The sequence below is a fragment of the Botryllus schlosseri genome, chromosome 5, assembly GCF_051294905.1.
Source record: "Botryllus schlosseri isolate E-star chromosome 5, Bs_hap1, whole genome shotgun sequence".
Lineage (NCBI taxonomy): Eukaryota > Metazoa > Chordata > Ascidiacea > Stolidobranchia > Styelidae > Botryllus > Botryllus schlosseri.
This window is the reverse complement of record NC_137240.1, coordinates 16,386,065-16,403,114: the sequence shown is the minus strand read 5'-3', so window position 1 is coordinate 16,403,114 and position 17,050 is coordinate 16,386,065. Positions and strand designations below refer to the sequence as shown.

The following is a 17,050-nucleotide window of genomic DNA, read 5'->3' as shown; positions in this document are numbered from 1 at the left end:
CCTACATTTTATATTTCAGCACTTGTACATACTGCATATCCAGCTGTGTCAAAGTAGTCAGCGTTGCTGCTTGAAGAGTAACGCAATGAATGCCCACTAAATTGCGAGCTCGTCGACGAGTCGCGTTACTTTAGCAGTTTATTGGAACTGACTTTTTGTATGGTGCATTTTCTTGACCGTCGTAATACGACTGATGACGATAGCAATAGGTGTAATTTACGAAAATATGTTCGATCACTGAGATAACCGCCAGATGACGATTTGACTCGTAAAAGTGACACAAACATATCAAAAACTATTTTCTACTTTACAAATACAAAATCTAAAAAGTGAGTAGACTTGCCTTAAAATGTCAAGTAGAAGTAGAGGTTGCATGAAAACATAACCAATCGAGTAAGCAAGACCTACTTGAGTACTCCAAAATTAAGTAAAAGCACTTCGTTGCTGACTGCCTCTAGGCATATCTCAGAAACGTGTTGCATTTGTTGTCAGGAAAGAAACATTTTGTTTCTTCCGAAATTCGTGTCTTGATGCGTCTCTGGCTCATCGATACCGATAAAAGCAAGGTTTCTCAGAAGTACAGAAAGCATGTACGTGTACGGTATAACTTGGCTATACACGAACAAATTGAACATGGCATATTCGTGTATGGCTCGCACCAATCGTCATCTAAACGTCTAACAATGACAGTATTAATATTCATTACCACGTTAGTGTTTACATCATGTTGAGTGTTAACCAGTCCTCAATATTTCAAAATAGGAAATTTGGTACATTCTGAAATCGTAAAAATTATGCCAAATTGGTTTGTAATGACTTGAGTCGCGATTTTCTGGTTACTCGGCTTGACTCGAGAGTCATTTTCTTAAAAACGAAAAAATGTCTTGTCTCGACTCGAGTGAATTTGTGTATATTGACTCGACTTGTACTCGAGTCATTGCGGATGACTCGGACCAAGTCATATGACTGGGTCTACCAAGACAGACATTGCATTGTAATTTCGAAGAATAGCAAAGTTATCACAGTATTATTATTTCATCTATCAGTACTGGTACTTGAGAATGTTACCAGACACTGTTAAAAGTAAGAAAAATTAGTATGTTATGAATGCGAAGCATTCGATATCACCGAGCAGAGTTGTAAAAAGTGGTATTCACATGACATTAACTAGGAACTGAACAGTGTACACAATGACTTGGACTCGCGTCAAAATACTATGCCTCTGCGTCGACACCCGACTCCGTGACTTGGACTCGGCTTTGACTAGGTGGTGAATTGAAAATGACCCGACTTGACTCGAATCAAAACCATAAAAGTGAGATTGACTTGTGACTCGGAACCTTGTGACTTCGTTACAACCTCAGAGTTCTAACACAGTCACAAGGTTCTGAGTCAAAAGTCAATGTCACTTTTATAGTTTCGACTCTCGAGTCAAGTCGAGTCATTTTCAATTCACCACCGAGTCAAGTCCGACTCCAAGTCAGTGAGTAGTGGGTCGAGTCCGAGTCCAAGTCATTGTGTACACTGTTCGGTTTTGAGTTCAATCGGGTTCCCAGCCCACTTTTTGCAACTCTTCTCGAGTAATATAGAATGGGTCGTATTCATAACATCGTAATTTTCCTCAGTCCTAACGGTTTCTGGCCCTATTTTCCAAGTATCAGGACTGATAGATGAAATACAATAATGTGGTGACTTTACTATTCTACGAAGTTACAATGAAGTCTGTCTTGGGCATCCTAGTCTCGAGTCATACGACATGGTTCGAGTCATGCACAATGGCTTGAGTACAAGTCGAGTCAATACACAAATTGACTCGAGTCGAGTCGAGTAATTTACGCATTTAAAAAAGACTCGAGTCAGGTCGAGTCACTAAAAAAACGTGACTCAAGTCGAGTCATTACAACTCTGCTTACGCCAGTTGTGCGTTTGACCTGTACCTTAATATGGCCGTCTTTCGCGTTTTGAAATTCTCTATAAAGACATAGGATGCGAGTCATCCCATCAATCGATTTAGGCGTCGGGCAACTGCCAGTTTGAAGAAAACAGCCTCATCAGTGAAACTAAACTCATTCATAATTTTCGTGTAATATCTCACGCCAATGTGCTTATGAATAGTACCTTAGTCTGCGGCGAAAACAACTTGACGAACATACAAGTCTTGACACGAGTTGAGGAAAATATTTCCTATAAGGCAGTAATTCCGTTCAGCGCGATTGTACAACAATATCTGTCGTGCTTTTGATGCATTTTGATGCAATGAATTGGGTGGAAGGTATAGCGTTAATTATGATGACTTGTTTTGAACGATACGACGTCACTTCACTACCAGAAAGTATAGGCAAAGATTTCCGTTTACCTGTTTATATCACCCGAGAGCCTGAAAACCTACAATTCTGTTCAAATCCGTCAATATGATTGAACGAAATTTTATGACATTTTACTGGAGTTGTTTCGCCATGTTGTAGTAGATTGGCATTATATTTCATCTTCGGTATTCTGGTCTTGCAGAACGATGAATAATTATTTCACGGACGAATATACGCTATACTAAATCAGAACGAATCAGGCAAAACACGTCACGTAAATTCATCATCATCATCATTGGTTTATTAGCAATTTTTATCAGTTTAATACACCACAAAATGCGATACAATGAAAAGATAGGAAGATGTCGAAGCGACTTGGAGTAGTCTATGGAATCAGACACCCACCTTGGCCTAGGCGATGTAAAGAGGAGGCATGCACATTGCACATGCACACTGAATGAAAAGTAAAGAAGATAGTATAGAAAAAAGCAATCAGCAAGAGTTGGGGTGGCATGTCATGGAAGGCGAGATCGATAGGTCAGTCGTGGTCCGGTAATTGCAGCTCCGATCCTATGTATGTTAATAATTGGTGCCATGTAGCAATAGTTAGTGTGGCTAGATCATGAATTGTTTTCCGTGCATTGCTTTGACTTAGAAACACGCCTTTGTTTTACCTAGTTATGGATTTTGACCATTGTATCCTCATCCCAATGACATGACAATGTGATCACGATCACAGTTGTTGGCTTTTCTTCCAATTTGATTTTTCCATCCTCGTTTGTTCGTATGGATACAAGACACTGCGGAATCGCGGTAAGAAATCAGGATACACCACAAGTTTACATGAATATGATTATCATGATCACATTCTGGCAACTTTCTGAAGATTCGTTAAATGGGCGGCGATCATCTGTGTTTCATCAACACGCGGCGTCAAGTTGGAAACCCACCACCGCAACTTCGCAGCAGAATCATACGAAACGCACGCTTCGCACCTTTTCCAATTACACATATCATAGGCAATTTTCCGCAGACGCATTGTCGGAGCCTAGCAGCGACTTCGGAAATCACCATAAATCTGAATCAATAGACTTCCACGGTATAATATGCTAATGTGCCGGTTGCACTTAACACTTATTTTCGCGCCTGCCGACGGGGTCACGGATTGTTGCGAGTTCATTTGGCTGTGTTGTTTTGATCTCCGCATGTGCGTGGAAATGATATGAATCCGCTCACTGCTTTTAGCGTGGAAGTAATTCCATATCCGTATCTGCTGTTGTTATAACGCCGCCTCCGTGCACTTCATTCGAACGAGGATTCCTCTTGCATGTAAATTAGATGGGTACTGAATAATCCCTTCTATATGTGCTTCTATCGTAGCGTACCTCACAGTAAGATGTATCCTATCGCACCGTAACTCACCTTTAGAGTATACCGATGATGTCATTCGTTATTGTTCGGGATTATGCATATTCCTGCATGCATAATAATAAGAATTAGGTCAATTTACATTCGCAACAGCTGTATCGGATTTACTTGTTTTCCGGCCTTTCCGACAAAGTCGATAAAAGCCCACTTGCCTGCACGCCGTGTATATAGTACACAGGTCACCTTATGCTGTTTTATGCTGCGGACAATTCTCGCTCATACTCTGAACACTAATACCGTGAGACTGCATTGTGATTTGTGCATGATCATTGAACATGATCACTTGTATCTTTCGGGCTATGGCAGTCACCGCCGCCAGAGATGGTCAGTAACGAAGTACTTTTTCGGAATACTCAAATAGGTTTTTTACTACTTGGAGTACCTGAGTGAATAAACTAGATATGCTCTTGGTCTATTTCCACTTCTGCTGGAACAGTTTTTAGGCAAAAGCGCTTACCTTATACAATTTGGATTTTGAAAAATATCCTTTAGTTTATGGTACGTTTGCATCGCGTTCATCAATCAAATATATAGCCATACAAATATAGCGCCCCTGGATGTATTTTTGAATATTCTACCTGTGTGTATTGTCATTATTAATTTTGCGTTGGTCGAGAAGATACATTTTGTGATATCAATCTAAGGTGATTACTTGAGTCTGCGTTTCAGACATTTCATTTTCCAATTGCACTTGAAGTAGTTTTGACTGCCTTCGAAATGGCTATTTCTATACTTGTAATTGCTTAGATATTTAACGCGTTACTTATATGTGTACTTGAGAGTAGAAACAGTGACTTCTTCTACCACATCTGATAGTAATTTATATTGCTGGTTTCACTCCGCGTTTCAGTTAGCTTGAAAACAACAATGCATTCATGAAGTGGACACTGCATTTTGCACAGCTGCACGGCACAAAATTGTACCAAATGAGTTCAAAATTATCCCCTGACTTCGTCTTCCACGTCTATTCAAGGACAAACAGATATACTGTTAAGCCGGATCATACAGGGGTCATTTTGAAGTGTGATCGATTCCCTGCGCTCACTCTCATAAAACTGTGACAGAGATTCAGTACATCGTAAAATATATGCTACATTAATTGAAATATGGTTGAACCACGAATCAGTTTAGAGAGAATGCGAGTGCATCCAACAAAATACACCCGATATTGTTTATACAACATTATTACAAAGTTTCACATCCCGTCAGGTTCGGTTTACCATGTCCTCATGCAAACAATAGCAGTGTCGCATGATTCGCGGTATAGCTACCGCCAAACGGTTAAGTTTCCCGGAATATCTGTTTTAGAACACGCTTGTTGGCCACCACAATGGAGATCTTAGTTTCCTTTTTTGTCTGAAGATGAAAGGACAAATGTCGACGAGCCTTTGTCATTTTTACGCCACGCCAGGTTACACTCCAACTCAGTTACTTCAATATTCGTTCAACGTGATCCCACACACATTACTGAAACAGCCAGTGGCGGCTCGTGACAATATCGGGTGGTGGGGCAAGGGCCGCAAGCGACTTGTTATCAATATGACGTCACAGTAGCGTTTTTCAACGTTCATGATGGCCACATGAATTTCCCGTAAACAATGATTTTTAACGTAGGTGCCGCGAGAGGTTTGCCGGTGGCGTGACTTGAAGTGCGGTAACAAATGTTTTATTCATTGTTTTTTATTCAAATGATTATTTTACAAAATGTACGCGAACTAAGAATCGTTCCCATGCCACGAATCAATCATCAGGTTATCCTTAGTAGCATGCGTTATGATTTCGTGGTAGAGATTACGCAAGCGCCGAGTAAGACTATACCAAAAATACACAGACCAACTACCTACAAAGAGCATTCGCATGACACCTTGTGGTGTTTTAATCGTTCCATGCTCAGCAATTCTGTAAAGTGCTGCAGCGCCTCCGACCCGATTTGTATATGGATTCTCGTCCCGAAAGCGAGTCAAATCGATTTGCCCTCGTCCGAAAGTGTTTGGTACACGATCCTGATGCGTTACGACCAGGGGATAGGCAATCAAAGCGGTGGCACCCATAAACGTAAAACATTATAAAAAGCCAGCTGTTATCCATGGAAGATTGAGCTGATGCGCGTAGCAATGCAAAAAATGCGCATGCGGGTAAACTTCTTTCATTAAAACTTGTACGCTATGTCGCGATCCGCTCATGACTGCTGCGCCGTCGTAGGTTTGCGCAATAAGTTTCGACTCAACTGAATAGGGCTGTAATGTTTTTTTTAATACGTAAGAAATTCCGACAGCAGTGCGATCGTCAACAGCCACAAAGCTGTGGAATCGTTCGACTGGCATACCAAATTTCGTGAACCGAAAAATCACGACTAGTTGTGACAAACACGTAATGTCAGCTGTTTCGTCAGACTGAATAGATAGAAATTCAGCGTCAACAATCTCGGTAAACAAATGCTGTAGATAGATGTGATATATCGAATCAAGCACATCATTTTGAATAGTCTTTGAGGTACCCTTAGCTACTGTCGCGGTGTCGAGATGTTCGCGCAAAATGCTATCAATGGAAGCCGTGTATTTAATTAGATCCAAAAATACCCCCCTATTGAGAGAGCATTCCTTCTCATCGTGGCCTCGAAGGGGCAATTCATGAACTCCTATAAATTTAATGGCATCAATCACCCGAGAGAGAACATGCCTATTCTTATCTACAAGCTCATTGTGCTTGCAGACTGATACGCGATAACTTTCATTGAGCTGCGACATGACATTTACTCTGCCAAACAATTTATATTTAACTGCACTAGCCATGTGCACTTGGGATTTTTGGTGCGTTTTCAGACGCTCTGACAAATGCTTCAGATCGCGATAACCAATTTTGTTCCAACAAGAGCCACTGCTTCCGGTACCGGCACTGTCGAATAAAAGACAGTAAAAGCAAAACAGGGCGTTTTTATCCTCGCCATAAGTAAGCCATTCATTTTTATCGAAATGCGCTGAAGAAAAGGCACGAGTGCGCTTTCCTCCGGCGTACGATTGGATCAATGGGCAATTTCTAGGCTGATACGGACCTAGTCGCTTTACCTCTAATTTTTGCTCTAAAGGCAGCTGGCTAAACGGCGTACGGAGCAAAGATTCAACACGATTCATGTTCGCACTTGACCTGACTACTTATCTGCAGAAATGGAAATGACTATAAATCGAGAGATTGCGTATGCCTAACTGGAAAGATCAACGAGTTCGGACACATACGCAATTGTTATCTCATAGATTGGACAAGGAAATGTCATATTGAATCCAAAACATCATTCTGAAGAACTACGGATAGCAGCCTCGGAAATTCGGTCCCGGTACAGCTTGGGAGATTCTGGCCTTGAGGCTGGAGACTGTCACACGACACATACGGCTTACGGTCTATAGTGTCTATATGTCTGCTGCAAAATCGCCTTCGGAAAATATATTACCGAATAAATACGTGGATGAAAGCCGAAAACTTGGTACACTGTTACATGAAATCATCGAGAAGTATAGCCTCATGACCGTTTTCGGTATGGTACACTGTCAAAATTAATACGAACACATCAACGCCGAATTTTGCGTAATATTTACTGAGGAATCGGCTGATCAAGCGATCAGCTGTTAGCCGCCATCGAAAACGAAACAGCTATCGCGCTTGACAGGGGTTGTAATTGTGAGCAAATGGCCCGAAGGCCACCATTCCACGGTGAAATTGACATTGGAGAATATAAAATAAAACTAAATATTTGAATGCAAACCGAGGATGTTAGTAAACTGTTTCATGATATCATCATCTCATCACCTATCTCAGTATAGAACACAGATACACCGGCTTTTGCGTGAAATCCGCAATGCGTTAGGTAGGCTAAGTGTCAGATCAGCGCACATCTCTACCATACTCGAACTTAATAACGAAATTGCTGCCCTAATCATTGAGTGTCAACCTTGAGACTTGGCACAGCGTTCGATACTAAAATCAAGACATACCATGTAAAAGTTCATGACGGATCTAGCTAAGGAGCATCGTTAAAATCAATGGAGACCAATACCGGCTTTGCGTGAAATATGTTTGCGATACATGACCGATCAGCACACACTCGACTTTGGAAACGGAATTACTACCCTAAACTTTGAGTAGAAACCCTGAAACTTAGGACAGTGTTAAATACCACCATCACGACATGACATACCCAGTTTCAAGAATTATCATGGTGTGAAACACCATCAAAATCGACCTGTACCAGCAACGGTCGACTCAACGCATATCACGGTATCCGAGTTCAGATATAGATACGATTGTTACATCACACCTTAGGGGCGAGCAAGCATATTTGCCCCGGTTGCTCGGCCATTTTACGAATAGGAGAGAGTAAAGCAACGTTTCTTAATTGTGCGCAGCTTTGAGAGAATAGATAGTGAAAGCTTGTTATGAGCGCTACCGGGGCAAGCCCCGGATAGGCATTCACAAAGCGAAAACACAGAAGATAATTCGATTTTCGCGGAGACTTCGCTATGTATGGGCATTTGCAAGCGAAAGCACAAGAAGAACGCGGGTTTCGCTGTGATCTCGATATATATTGAGCGCTGTGCGTCTATAAATGGTTAAATTGTTATTGAACAGAATTTTAGGTGGGGCAATGCCCCAGTTGCCCTATAGGACGAGCCGCCACTGGAAACAGCTGATATGTTGATGATTCAACTATTTGAGTTGAGCTATATGTTATAAAGTTTCGCAATGACGACCGTAGAAAAGAAAACATAGATCATTGAAATAGGTTGAGATGGCTGCATATATTGCATCCAGAAGTGCAATCCGGCCACTATTGCATTTGGTGTAGTGAATTGAAGTTACCAGATACGCATTCAAGCTTTACATTGTTGGAATCTGCTGTTATATTTTGATCCAATCGATATTGATTATGATCTTACCCCGTTTTCCTATTTTGCAGCCCGAGGATGGGAGAAAACCTCATCGGATTACGAATATATGGTATAAGATGATATGCGTTACGCAGTAACGTAACAAATAACTAACCCTTTTTCGCAGGTAATGAAAAGGTTTTCAGTATTCCCGTCAAATAGTCCCAGTAACCAAGAGCATCTGCGAAAAGCCACCAACGACATATTCTTCTCGCTCACGAAAACATCCGATGGATTTCCGATTGTCAGCGATAAGCAGAGTGAGTTGTTTTGTCAATATATACATGGATTCATATCAACACAATCGCGTGGGCTGTTTTTGTTTTTGGTCCGAAAATAACAGCATCGTGTTTATCTTGCACCGGACTTTCGTACCTTGCAATCGAAGGTCGAATTGCAATCTGAATATTTACTCTAGTCTTAACACACATGTTTTGTGCTGCGTAAAATTTTTATTCAAATGCTGTCGTGGTGAGATCAGGACCGAAACAGCACTTCGTCAGCCACACCCCCCCAAAAAAACCTTGGTCTTGGGCCCCTATAAGGTGATAAACCGAACTTATGGGGGACTTTACCCCCCCAGATCCCCCATCAGTTTGCTTGTTTTTGTCGCGACTTATCACCGAGATTTGTTGTGCTGTTTAGTGACACGGCTTGTTTCGCCTAAGCGCTCGAAGCGCGGAAATTTTCAATAATTTATGATTGAATCAGTCAATATGATCGGGAATTGCATGTATATTGGTATCAATTTTTATTCCATCTGCTCACGTAATCAAATTTACCGATAGAGCTTAGCTCTTTCCCTCCCTCGACTTGTTCCCCGTTCAGTTTGTATTCAATTTATCGTAGTCTCTTACAACTCAAGTAATCTAAGGCAGGGCTGTGGAGTCGGTGGAGTCGGAGTCGGAGTTTGGCTAATTTTCGCTTGATGGAGTCGGAGTCGGAGTCGTGTAAAAAATACTGACTGGAGTCAGAGTCGGAGTTAGTGAAAATGACCCCGACTTCGACTCCGACTCCGACTCCAACTTAATTATCATGTAAACAATTTCTTTTCAAAGATATCTTTGAAATTACTAATAATAACTATAATAGGATTTTTATGTACTATCAATCACTGTTATTAGTAACGATACAGATCAGGGGCGGCCAGACCGTGCCCCGAAGGCCAAATGTGGCCTGCGAGAAGGTTTTGTGTGGCCTGCGAGATAATTCTCGAAATTCGATATAACAATATGTAAAATTGCACCGCCAACCAAAATTTGATTAGCCTGATCGCGAAATTTGCTGATGGCTAAAACATCAGCCTCGACGCATTGGTGTAACCAGGGGCCAGCCATATTCAGCGTAGTCGTCGTATCTGACCATAAAGTAGAATATTCCGTAGCAGATTTATTAAACTAGAAATTGTTCTTAGCACTTCGCATGATTTATTGTCACATATCTTGCATTTAGTATTGGAAATCCTCCTAGAAATTATAAATACGCGTAATTAACAGAATTGAGTCCAACTATACTCATTAGGAGATAACGTGTCGTCCAACACGGGACTTCGCTTGTGCGCTCGAAGCAAGATCGTCGGCGATCAAACATTTGCGCCAAATGACATAGCCATGTTCACCGAAACCGTTGATATTGCTATGTCTAAAACGCCCAATAATCCTGTCCTAGCCAAATGAGCCCATTGCTATACAGAGGCGACCCCCAATATGTGCAAGTAATATATTTATTGATCGAATTCATTCATTACCTTTGAAAAAATTTCGTGCTTCACGCGACCAGGGCATGACTGCACTCTGTACAGTTGCACACTGCGTGTTCATGACATAATTCTTATCAATTTTAAAATGTGGTCATATCAGTCTTGTTCCAATGTTACCGAACTCGGTTCGTTCCTATCGGGCGACTAAAAAATGTTATCAACATTCAAGTTGCCCGAGCAATTGTTCGTAAATCTCATGCGACCCTTTGACCGAAAAGGTTGGCCACCCCTGACAAATAGTATTGAACATTCTTTGCAAAATACAATTCAGTTGCATAGAGGAAGAAAGAAGCAATGTGCATCTTCGCGATGCAGTCACGAATTGATGCAATTTTGGGAATTGTACCATGATATTGTGACACGGCAAATATATCGTCTGGTTGTAAATTGATGTAAATATTACCAAACGCTCCTTCCCACTTGACAAATTAAAAATATTTGTGGTGTAGCTTAGCTGCTAGGGTCGAACAAATGATTAAGAAAGACTGCAAGTCCTAGTCCTAATCCTATTTGACTAGGCTTCCTAAATTTCATTTATGACTAATGTTTATCAGTAGTGAGAGTGTGTGTGCTTGTAATCAGTACAGTGTGTAATGAGAAAATTAGTAAGATGCATCTCTGTATTAGTTGCTGACTCATACATAAAAGCAACACTTCGATTGTTTTATCTACATTTTAATTATACAGTATGGGATGTATGTCGTGTTCGAATGATTCATACATATTAGGTTATTAGAGAGTCCATGTTATGAAAACTGATGGAATATGAAAAAATGAAGGAAATTTAGAAAGGCAATCTTTCCTGCATAGTAAATAATTCGATCTGTGCCACAATGAAACAGTTTTGAATGCCATCGTTAATCATATGTTTGCATATGTTTAATGGTTATATGATAGTAATTTAGCCGTCACTGTGGCATATAATTTTCGAAGTAAATTGGTAATACTATTGGAGTCGGGTTGGAGTCGTAGTCGGAGTCGGTATTTTGAAAGACTCAGGAGTCGGAGTCGGTCCATTGAAAATGTGTGGAGTCGGAGTCGGAGTTGGAGCCCTGCTGAGGCCCAAAGCTACCTGACTATATCCACATATCCACAGCTTTGATGGTTGCAACGACCATTTATCCGTCTAACAGTGAACTTTGTTTAAAGTAGAAAAAGGTCGATGGCACTGTTTCATAACAGTATGAGTGTACTGTACAATATACATTATACATGCTACACGAATGTTCCTACCAACTTTGATGCGTAGGTTACTGAGAGGTGGGACGCTTCTGCCAAGTGGTAGGGATGTGCGAATACTGGGAATGGGGCAATCGTGATTCGTAATTATCATCATAATCGAATATTTCTCACTATCCCATTGATTTCATTTTAAAGTGACCCACCAGTCAAGGCTATACACTGCCCCTGTTTCCGATTAATGCGGAGAATCGCATTACCAAAATTCGCGTCTCTTCAGATATCCTATTCCTAATGTAGACAGCCTTGGAATCGATGATGTCGCGAAATGTGACGGAAGTATTTTTAGCAGTGTTGCAATTGTTTAGGTTCCATGTAGCTATGTAAATGGCACCATGTCATGATGGCGCATTAACAAGTACGCGTATTTAGTCCTTTGACACACAGCGATAAGAGTTTAAAAAGTCTCGCGAACCTGATTTATCGGAACTTCATAAAATTGATTCATTCTTCGATCACGTTTTGCGTAGCAATGTGAAGCATTGTGCGCAGGCCTCGTCTTCGTAAAGGTGTGTTTATCGAGACGTATGACAGGTCGACAAAGTTCAGGAAACAACTTCGCATTAGCTGATTAGTCAGGATGAGAAGTGTAAGTCAAGACGAATCGGGTGATTTCGCAGGCAGATGCATGGTTCTAATGTCGTCAGATCGGTGTGTCTGTAGGCGTAGCGTCGAAGTTAGTATGCAGGAACTAGCTATGCGTGATGACATGCGATTTGCGTGCGACGTATTCTTTCATTTATGCATTAAATATTTCAGTTGCCTCAATTTATGAGATCGACATTGGTCGATTCAAAGATTTCATGTCATAGTGTATAACAGTGAATAACATCGCGTATATTTGTGGAATTTCATTGTGCCTGACATAGAACAAATTGTCGGCTGAAGTTGGTTGACCTCGGTGTATTTAGGCTATGCTTGGAACGTGTAGTTCAAAATGCAGAGGCAGTCTTATATGACGAGAAACTGGTCAAGGACAAAATCATTTTTCGGAGGAAGTCAGATGAATAGCAGGAACGTTGTAATGTTGGAATTAGAAGTTTGGAAACGAAAGCCGCTAATGTTCCGACTGCCTGCTATAACGAAACCGCCACGAACGAATTAGTCTTTCAAGTTGAACTGAATATATACAATACACTCCCTCCCTCCCTCCGATCGTTATAGAGTCCCCTAATTACTTTCAACTTACTTCCATCGTAAGTAAATTTGGTAGTTTCGACATTGTAAAGCAACAGCTTTGCTTGAAATATTTGCTCCGTCACCAACCTTTCAGCCCAGCCCATGCGATCAAGTGATAATTCTTTCATTGATGGAATAGAACGCAGTGCATATACAGCATGGGTGACCAACTGACCAACCTGCGGCCGTAGAAGGAAATCTGTGCGGCCGTTGACGCGTAATTTGATTAGTATGTGTTGGCGGCCGTCGACACGCAATTTGAATTTACGAAGTGACTCGCTATTTCTTAAGAGATTGTAATTAGTCTTGAAATTCTGTTCGCGCTGCGCGCGATTCAATGTGACTTCAATTTTTGATTTTAATATAGTAGGACTATTTTCAATTGCAGCCCCACATCACAGATGCGAACAGCTTAGGAAAATGATGCACCCCATATAGATATACCAACTAAGAGTCGTCTACTCCTCACGATACCGACAATCCTGATGGGAGGTCAAGAAATAACAGCATGCAACAAAGTGACTAATAACAATTGGTCCACCCGAAGATGCATCATCATTTTTAACTTGGCCTAAATTTTCGAAAACTCCCCCTACATCAACTCTATCGGTAAACCCGATCACATCCACGGGCTGCGAAAGGATATATGTTTCATAGTAATATGTAAAACCACTAATATTAATGACGAAATTCATTGGTAAATCTGAAGATTTTTCGCGCTTCGCGCGACATTACTCTGTCCCATAATATGACCAGTGGCCACTCACGATTTCGGTGCGTATAGCAAGCCTATATCATTAACTCAACTGAAACGGCCGGCCTCGAGTCCAAATTTCAATGCATTTAGAAAAATGTTCATAAAATCCGAACCACGAGACTTGAACCGACACCCAATATATCGCTGTAATCGTGAAACAGCCGCCTAACCAACTGAGCTACTCTCAAAGCGAGAGAGAAACAGGTGATGCCCCTATACCAAGAAGTGTTCTCAACTTTTTGAAAATAAAAGAGAATTTGCTTCTTGAATTTGCGATTACGTCATACATAGACGTGCTCGGGATAGAATCATCGCCTGACTGATTTCACAGCAATATCAGGATTCCAAAATGACCTGAGTGAGGTTCTTACGATAATACAATCGACTGTAACGACCTCTGATATACCGATGGCTTCAGTTGGCTATAGCGCGATTGATGCCAGGCGTCTCGCATTCAGTGCACATACACGCGCCGCGTGTTATTGTAGTATTGACGACGCTCATTCAATGATTCAATTCACAGTGCCGGACGCCGATGTATGTAATCGCTTCGTACGAGTTACTAAGTACTAGATAGTGCTTTATCGAAACACACCTTGCTCTTGTACAACAAGTAGAACTGAATATATATTGGTTGGATTGACAGGTAGTCATATCTGCAATATAAAATGCAGTGTTTCACTGCTATTTTACTGGGCATTTGAAGAAAGATTAGGTCATACGGGGCCTACGATAACTTATCGTAGGCCCCGGGTCATATTATGCAAGCCTTTCATCCACAATGGTGATGTAGACAATCGCTTTGAGACAAGGGCTGTCTATTGAACCAATAGGCATCCTGATAACCCAGCTATCACGACATGCGCATCGCAGCAATCAGTTTCGAAGTGCACAACTCGACCGCCGACTCTACATACCTATTTATTCGCTAATTTGACAATGGACATTGAACATTCAACCATATTTAGGTTTTGTTCTCTACCATGGGCCAGATCTGAAACATTTTCACCAGAAGTGAAGCCATTTACGGACATAAATTTTCTGTCATATCGATTGCGCTTTGGAGATCTTGTAGCTCGCTGAACTGAATACCATCATGTTGGTAATTCTGTATTAGTATGAAAAGCAGCAATCGATATGCGTAATCTGCAACAGCGAATCTTCGCTAATCACAACAGCAAATATATTACCGCGTGTTATTGTTTGGGTGATAACATAGTATCGCGGACGTTGCAATGATTCATTTCACAACGCCGGTATATGTAATCGCTTGTCCATCCTTTGTACGAGTTCGTGCCATGTGTTGAAACTAACATTGCTGTTGTACAACACGCACATCGCAGCAATCAGTTTCGAAGTGCGTTCGTGACCGCAGACTCTACATACCTCGATCCGCTAAATTGAAAATCGACATTCAACCATATTTTTGTAAAGTAATTTATTGCGTGGCGCAATATATGCCATTGGCTTTGCTGGTCGTCAAATTTTCTTGAATGACCTGCGCGTTGTGGACGGAAATCTCGAGCAGACACGAAAATACCTTTCAATACCAGAATCGCGACCGGAGCTTTGATCTGCCGGTGCATTTCGCTAGGCTACTACGGGAAAGACGTGAAACATTTTCACCAGAAGTGCAGCCATTTACGGACATAAATTTCCTGTCATATCAATCGCGGAGATCTTGTAGCTCGCTGAACAACATCATGGCAGTATTGGTGTATTAGTATGAAAAGCAAAAATATTCAATATGCGTAATCTTCAACAGCAACAGAAAATACATTGCTAAAACCCGCGCATGTTATTTCGTAAAATATTTTTACTTCCAGTTCAAATAATCTTCTGTGCGACTAATTATTGATTATAAGTATTCCAATAGATGGGCAATGGGCATAACCAACGCATGTTAGGAGAAAAGATCTGCAAATGAATTTGATGTCTCAGCGATGCGCTGATTTAGGTCACGGGCGCTGGTTTATCTCACGCGCGCACATTCACGCGAACGCCGTGGCGAATTGTATTTTGCGCAAAACGTTTTTATGTATTCAATCTGCATTTTGAACAGGCTATTCGATAGTATAAGATGTTATTTATGGCTCGACGTATGCGTATTGATAATAGCTATCCATCTGTAATAGTTGTAATTGTCTACGACCAGAACAACCCAGGAAATTTTGGATTAAGTAAAGCGTGTTCGTGAAAATACGCTCAGTTATCATTAATGAGTGTGCCGTTTCGATCGGGTTAACTAGATTAGTCCGAAGTTCACCAAAAATGGACAATGGACATAGACACTCTAACATGGGCATCTGGTGCCCAGCTAGTTGATTACGACAATGCCCCGGAATGCGGCCGTAGGCTACATGAGTAGGTAAATGTGGCCGTGAATGGCAAAAAGGTTGGCCACCCCTCATATCCACGATGCAGTTTGGTATATCTCTTCCTATTGTGAATTACAAAAATAAATTGACGCCAGGTCGGGTGATCTTTCTGCTGTTTATACATTGTAGATGTAAAGAATCCGTATTATACTTTCATATTATACTTTTATATTAACTTATCAATAAACGTAACATGTTACGTTCGAACGGAATAGCTCGTACCAGACACAAGTGGAGACGTAAAGCGAGGAAAAGCAACACGAAACGGTTTATCCGTAAATTATTGGATACATACGCCAAGTCAGACCAAAGACTTGCGGAAACCCTAACGTGGACGATATCTTTACTTAGCAAGCAGAAGTCCCTGAATACGGTGATCGGTTTCCCCCCTGCCCAACAAGGTAGACAATGCCTTAAGAAAATAGTCGTGTGCAACAGACATTGTACAAGGTACATTGCGCAGTGCATGTACAATTTGTACATTGCCCGATTGTGTCTAACTAGACGAAAATCGAATTAAATTTATCTAATTCACGACATGGCATATGTTTTTGTATAGCTGATGTAGTTTTAGGGCTCAGTCAATTGTCGTATATTGAGTTTGATAAATTATAAGTTGCCGTTTGTGCATCCATAGTCCGAACAAGGACCCTCATTCAGTGATTTGACAATTTCAGATTATTGTTAAGGCAGCTGAGATCATGACAAATTGACAATCAGGCACCGCTCGTTCGAATAGTAGGGACACGAGAAACTGATCTATATCGATGGGTGGTTCTGTATCTGGGTGTGCGACGAGTGGTTATCCATGGATCACCTCAGTAGAGATTCAGAAATGACTACACTGCACCATTGCAGTAGGTTGACAAGTTTGTTATCTAGTGTGGTGGGTGATGAAGACAATAAAGTGACTTGTTCGTGTAGGTGTCACTCATTTGTTCCGCGATAATCCAACAATGTATTGGCTCAAGTTGGAATCCAACCCATGACTGAACTGGTAACTACCTAAGTTTTGCACAGATATAATCTTGGAAAGTTTTTCACCAAAGGTCGATGTACCGATGCGTCATTTTTGGCTCTGTCCT

General features: G+C 41.2%; 1 protein-coding gene and 1 long non-coding RNA gene across 3 annotated transcripts in view; one reads left to right on the top strand and one right to left on the bottom strand.

Annotated features, from left to right (window-relative positions):
- LOC145439241 (uncharacterized) overlaps window positions 1-17,050 on the top strand; it is a 49,613-nt gene that overhangs the window by 6,948 nt on the left and 25,615 nt on the right. The window contains exons 5-6 of one of the 2 annotated variants that reach the window (XM_080316740.1): window positions 8,683-8,723; window positions 8,781-8,913. In XM_080316740.1, the coding sequence (XP_080172866.1) occupies window positions 8,683-8,723; window positions 8,781-8,913 (174 nt within the window). Of the gene's footprint in view, window positions 1-8,682; window positions 8,724-8,780; window positions 8,914-13,626; window positions 16,367-17,050 lie in introns of those variants that run through there. The other variant, XM_080316741.1, reaches the window with a different exon arrangement.
- LOC145439243 (uncharacterized) lies at window positions 2,581-3,656 on the bottom strand. The gene is made up of 2 exons (XR_013915125.1): window positions 2,966-3,656; window positions 2,581-2,921 (listed from the first exon to the last, which is right to left on the bottom strand). It is a non-coding gene; the product is annotated as an uncharacterized LOC145439243 (long non-coding RNA).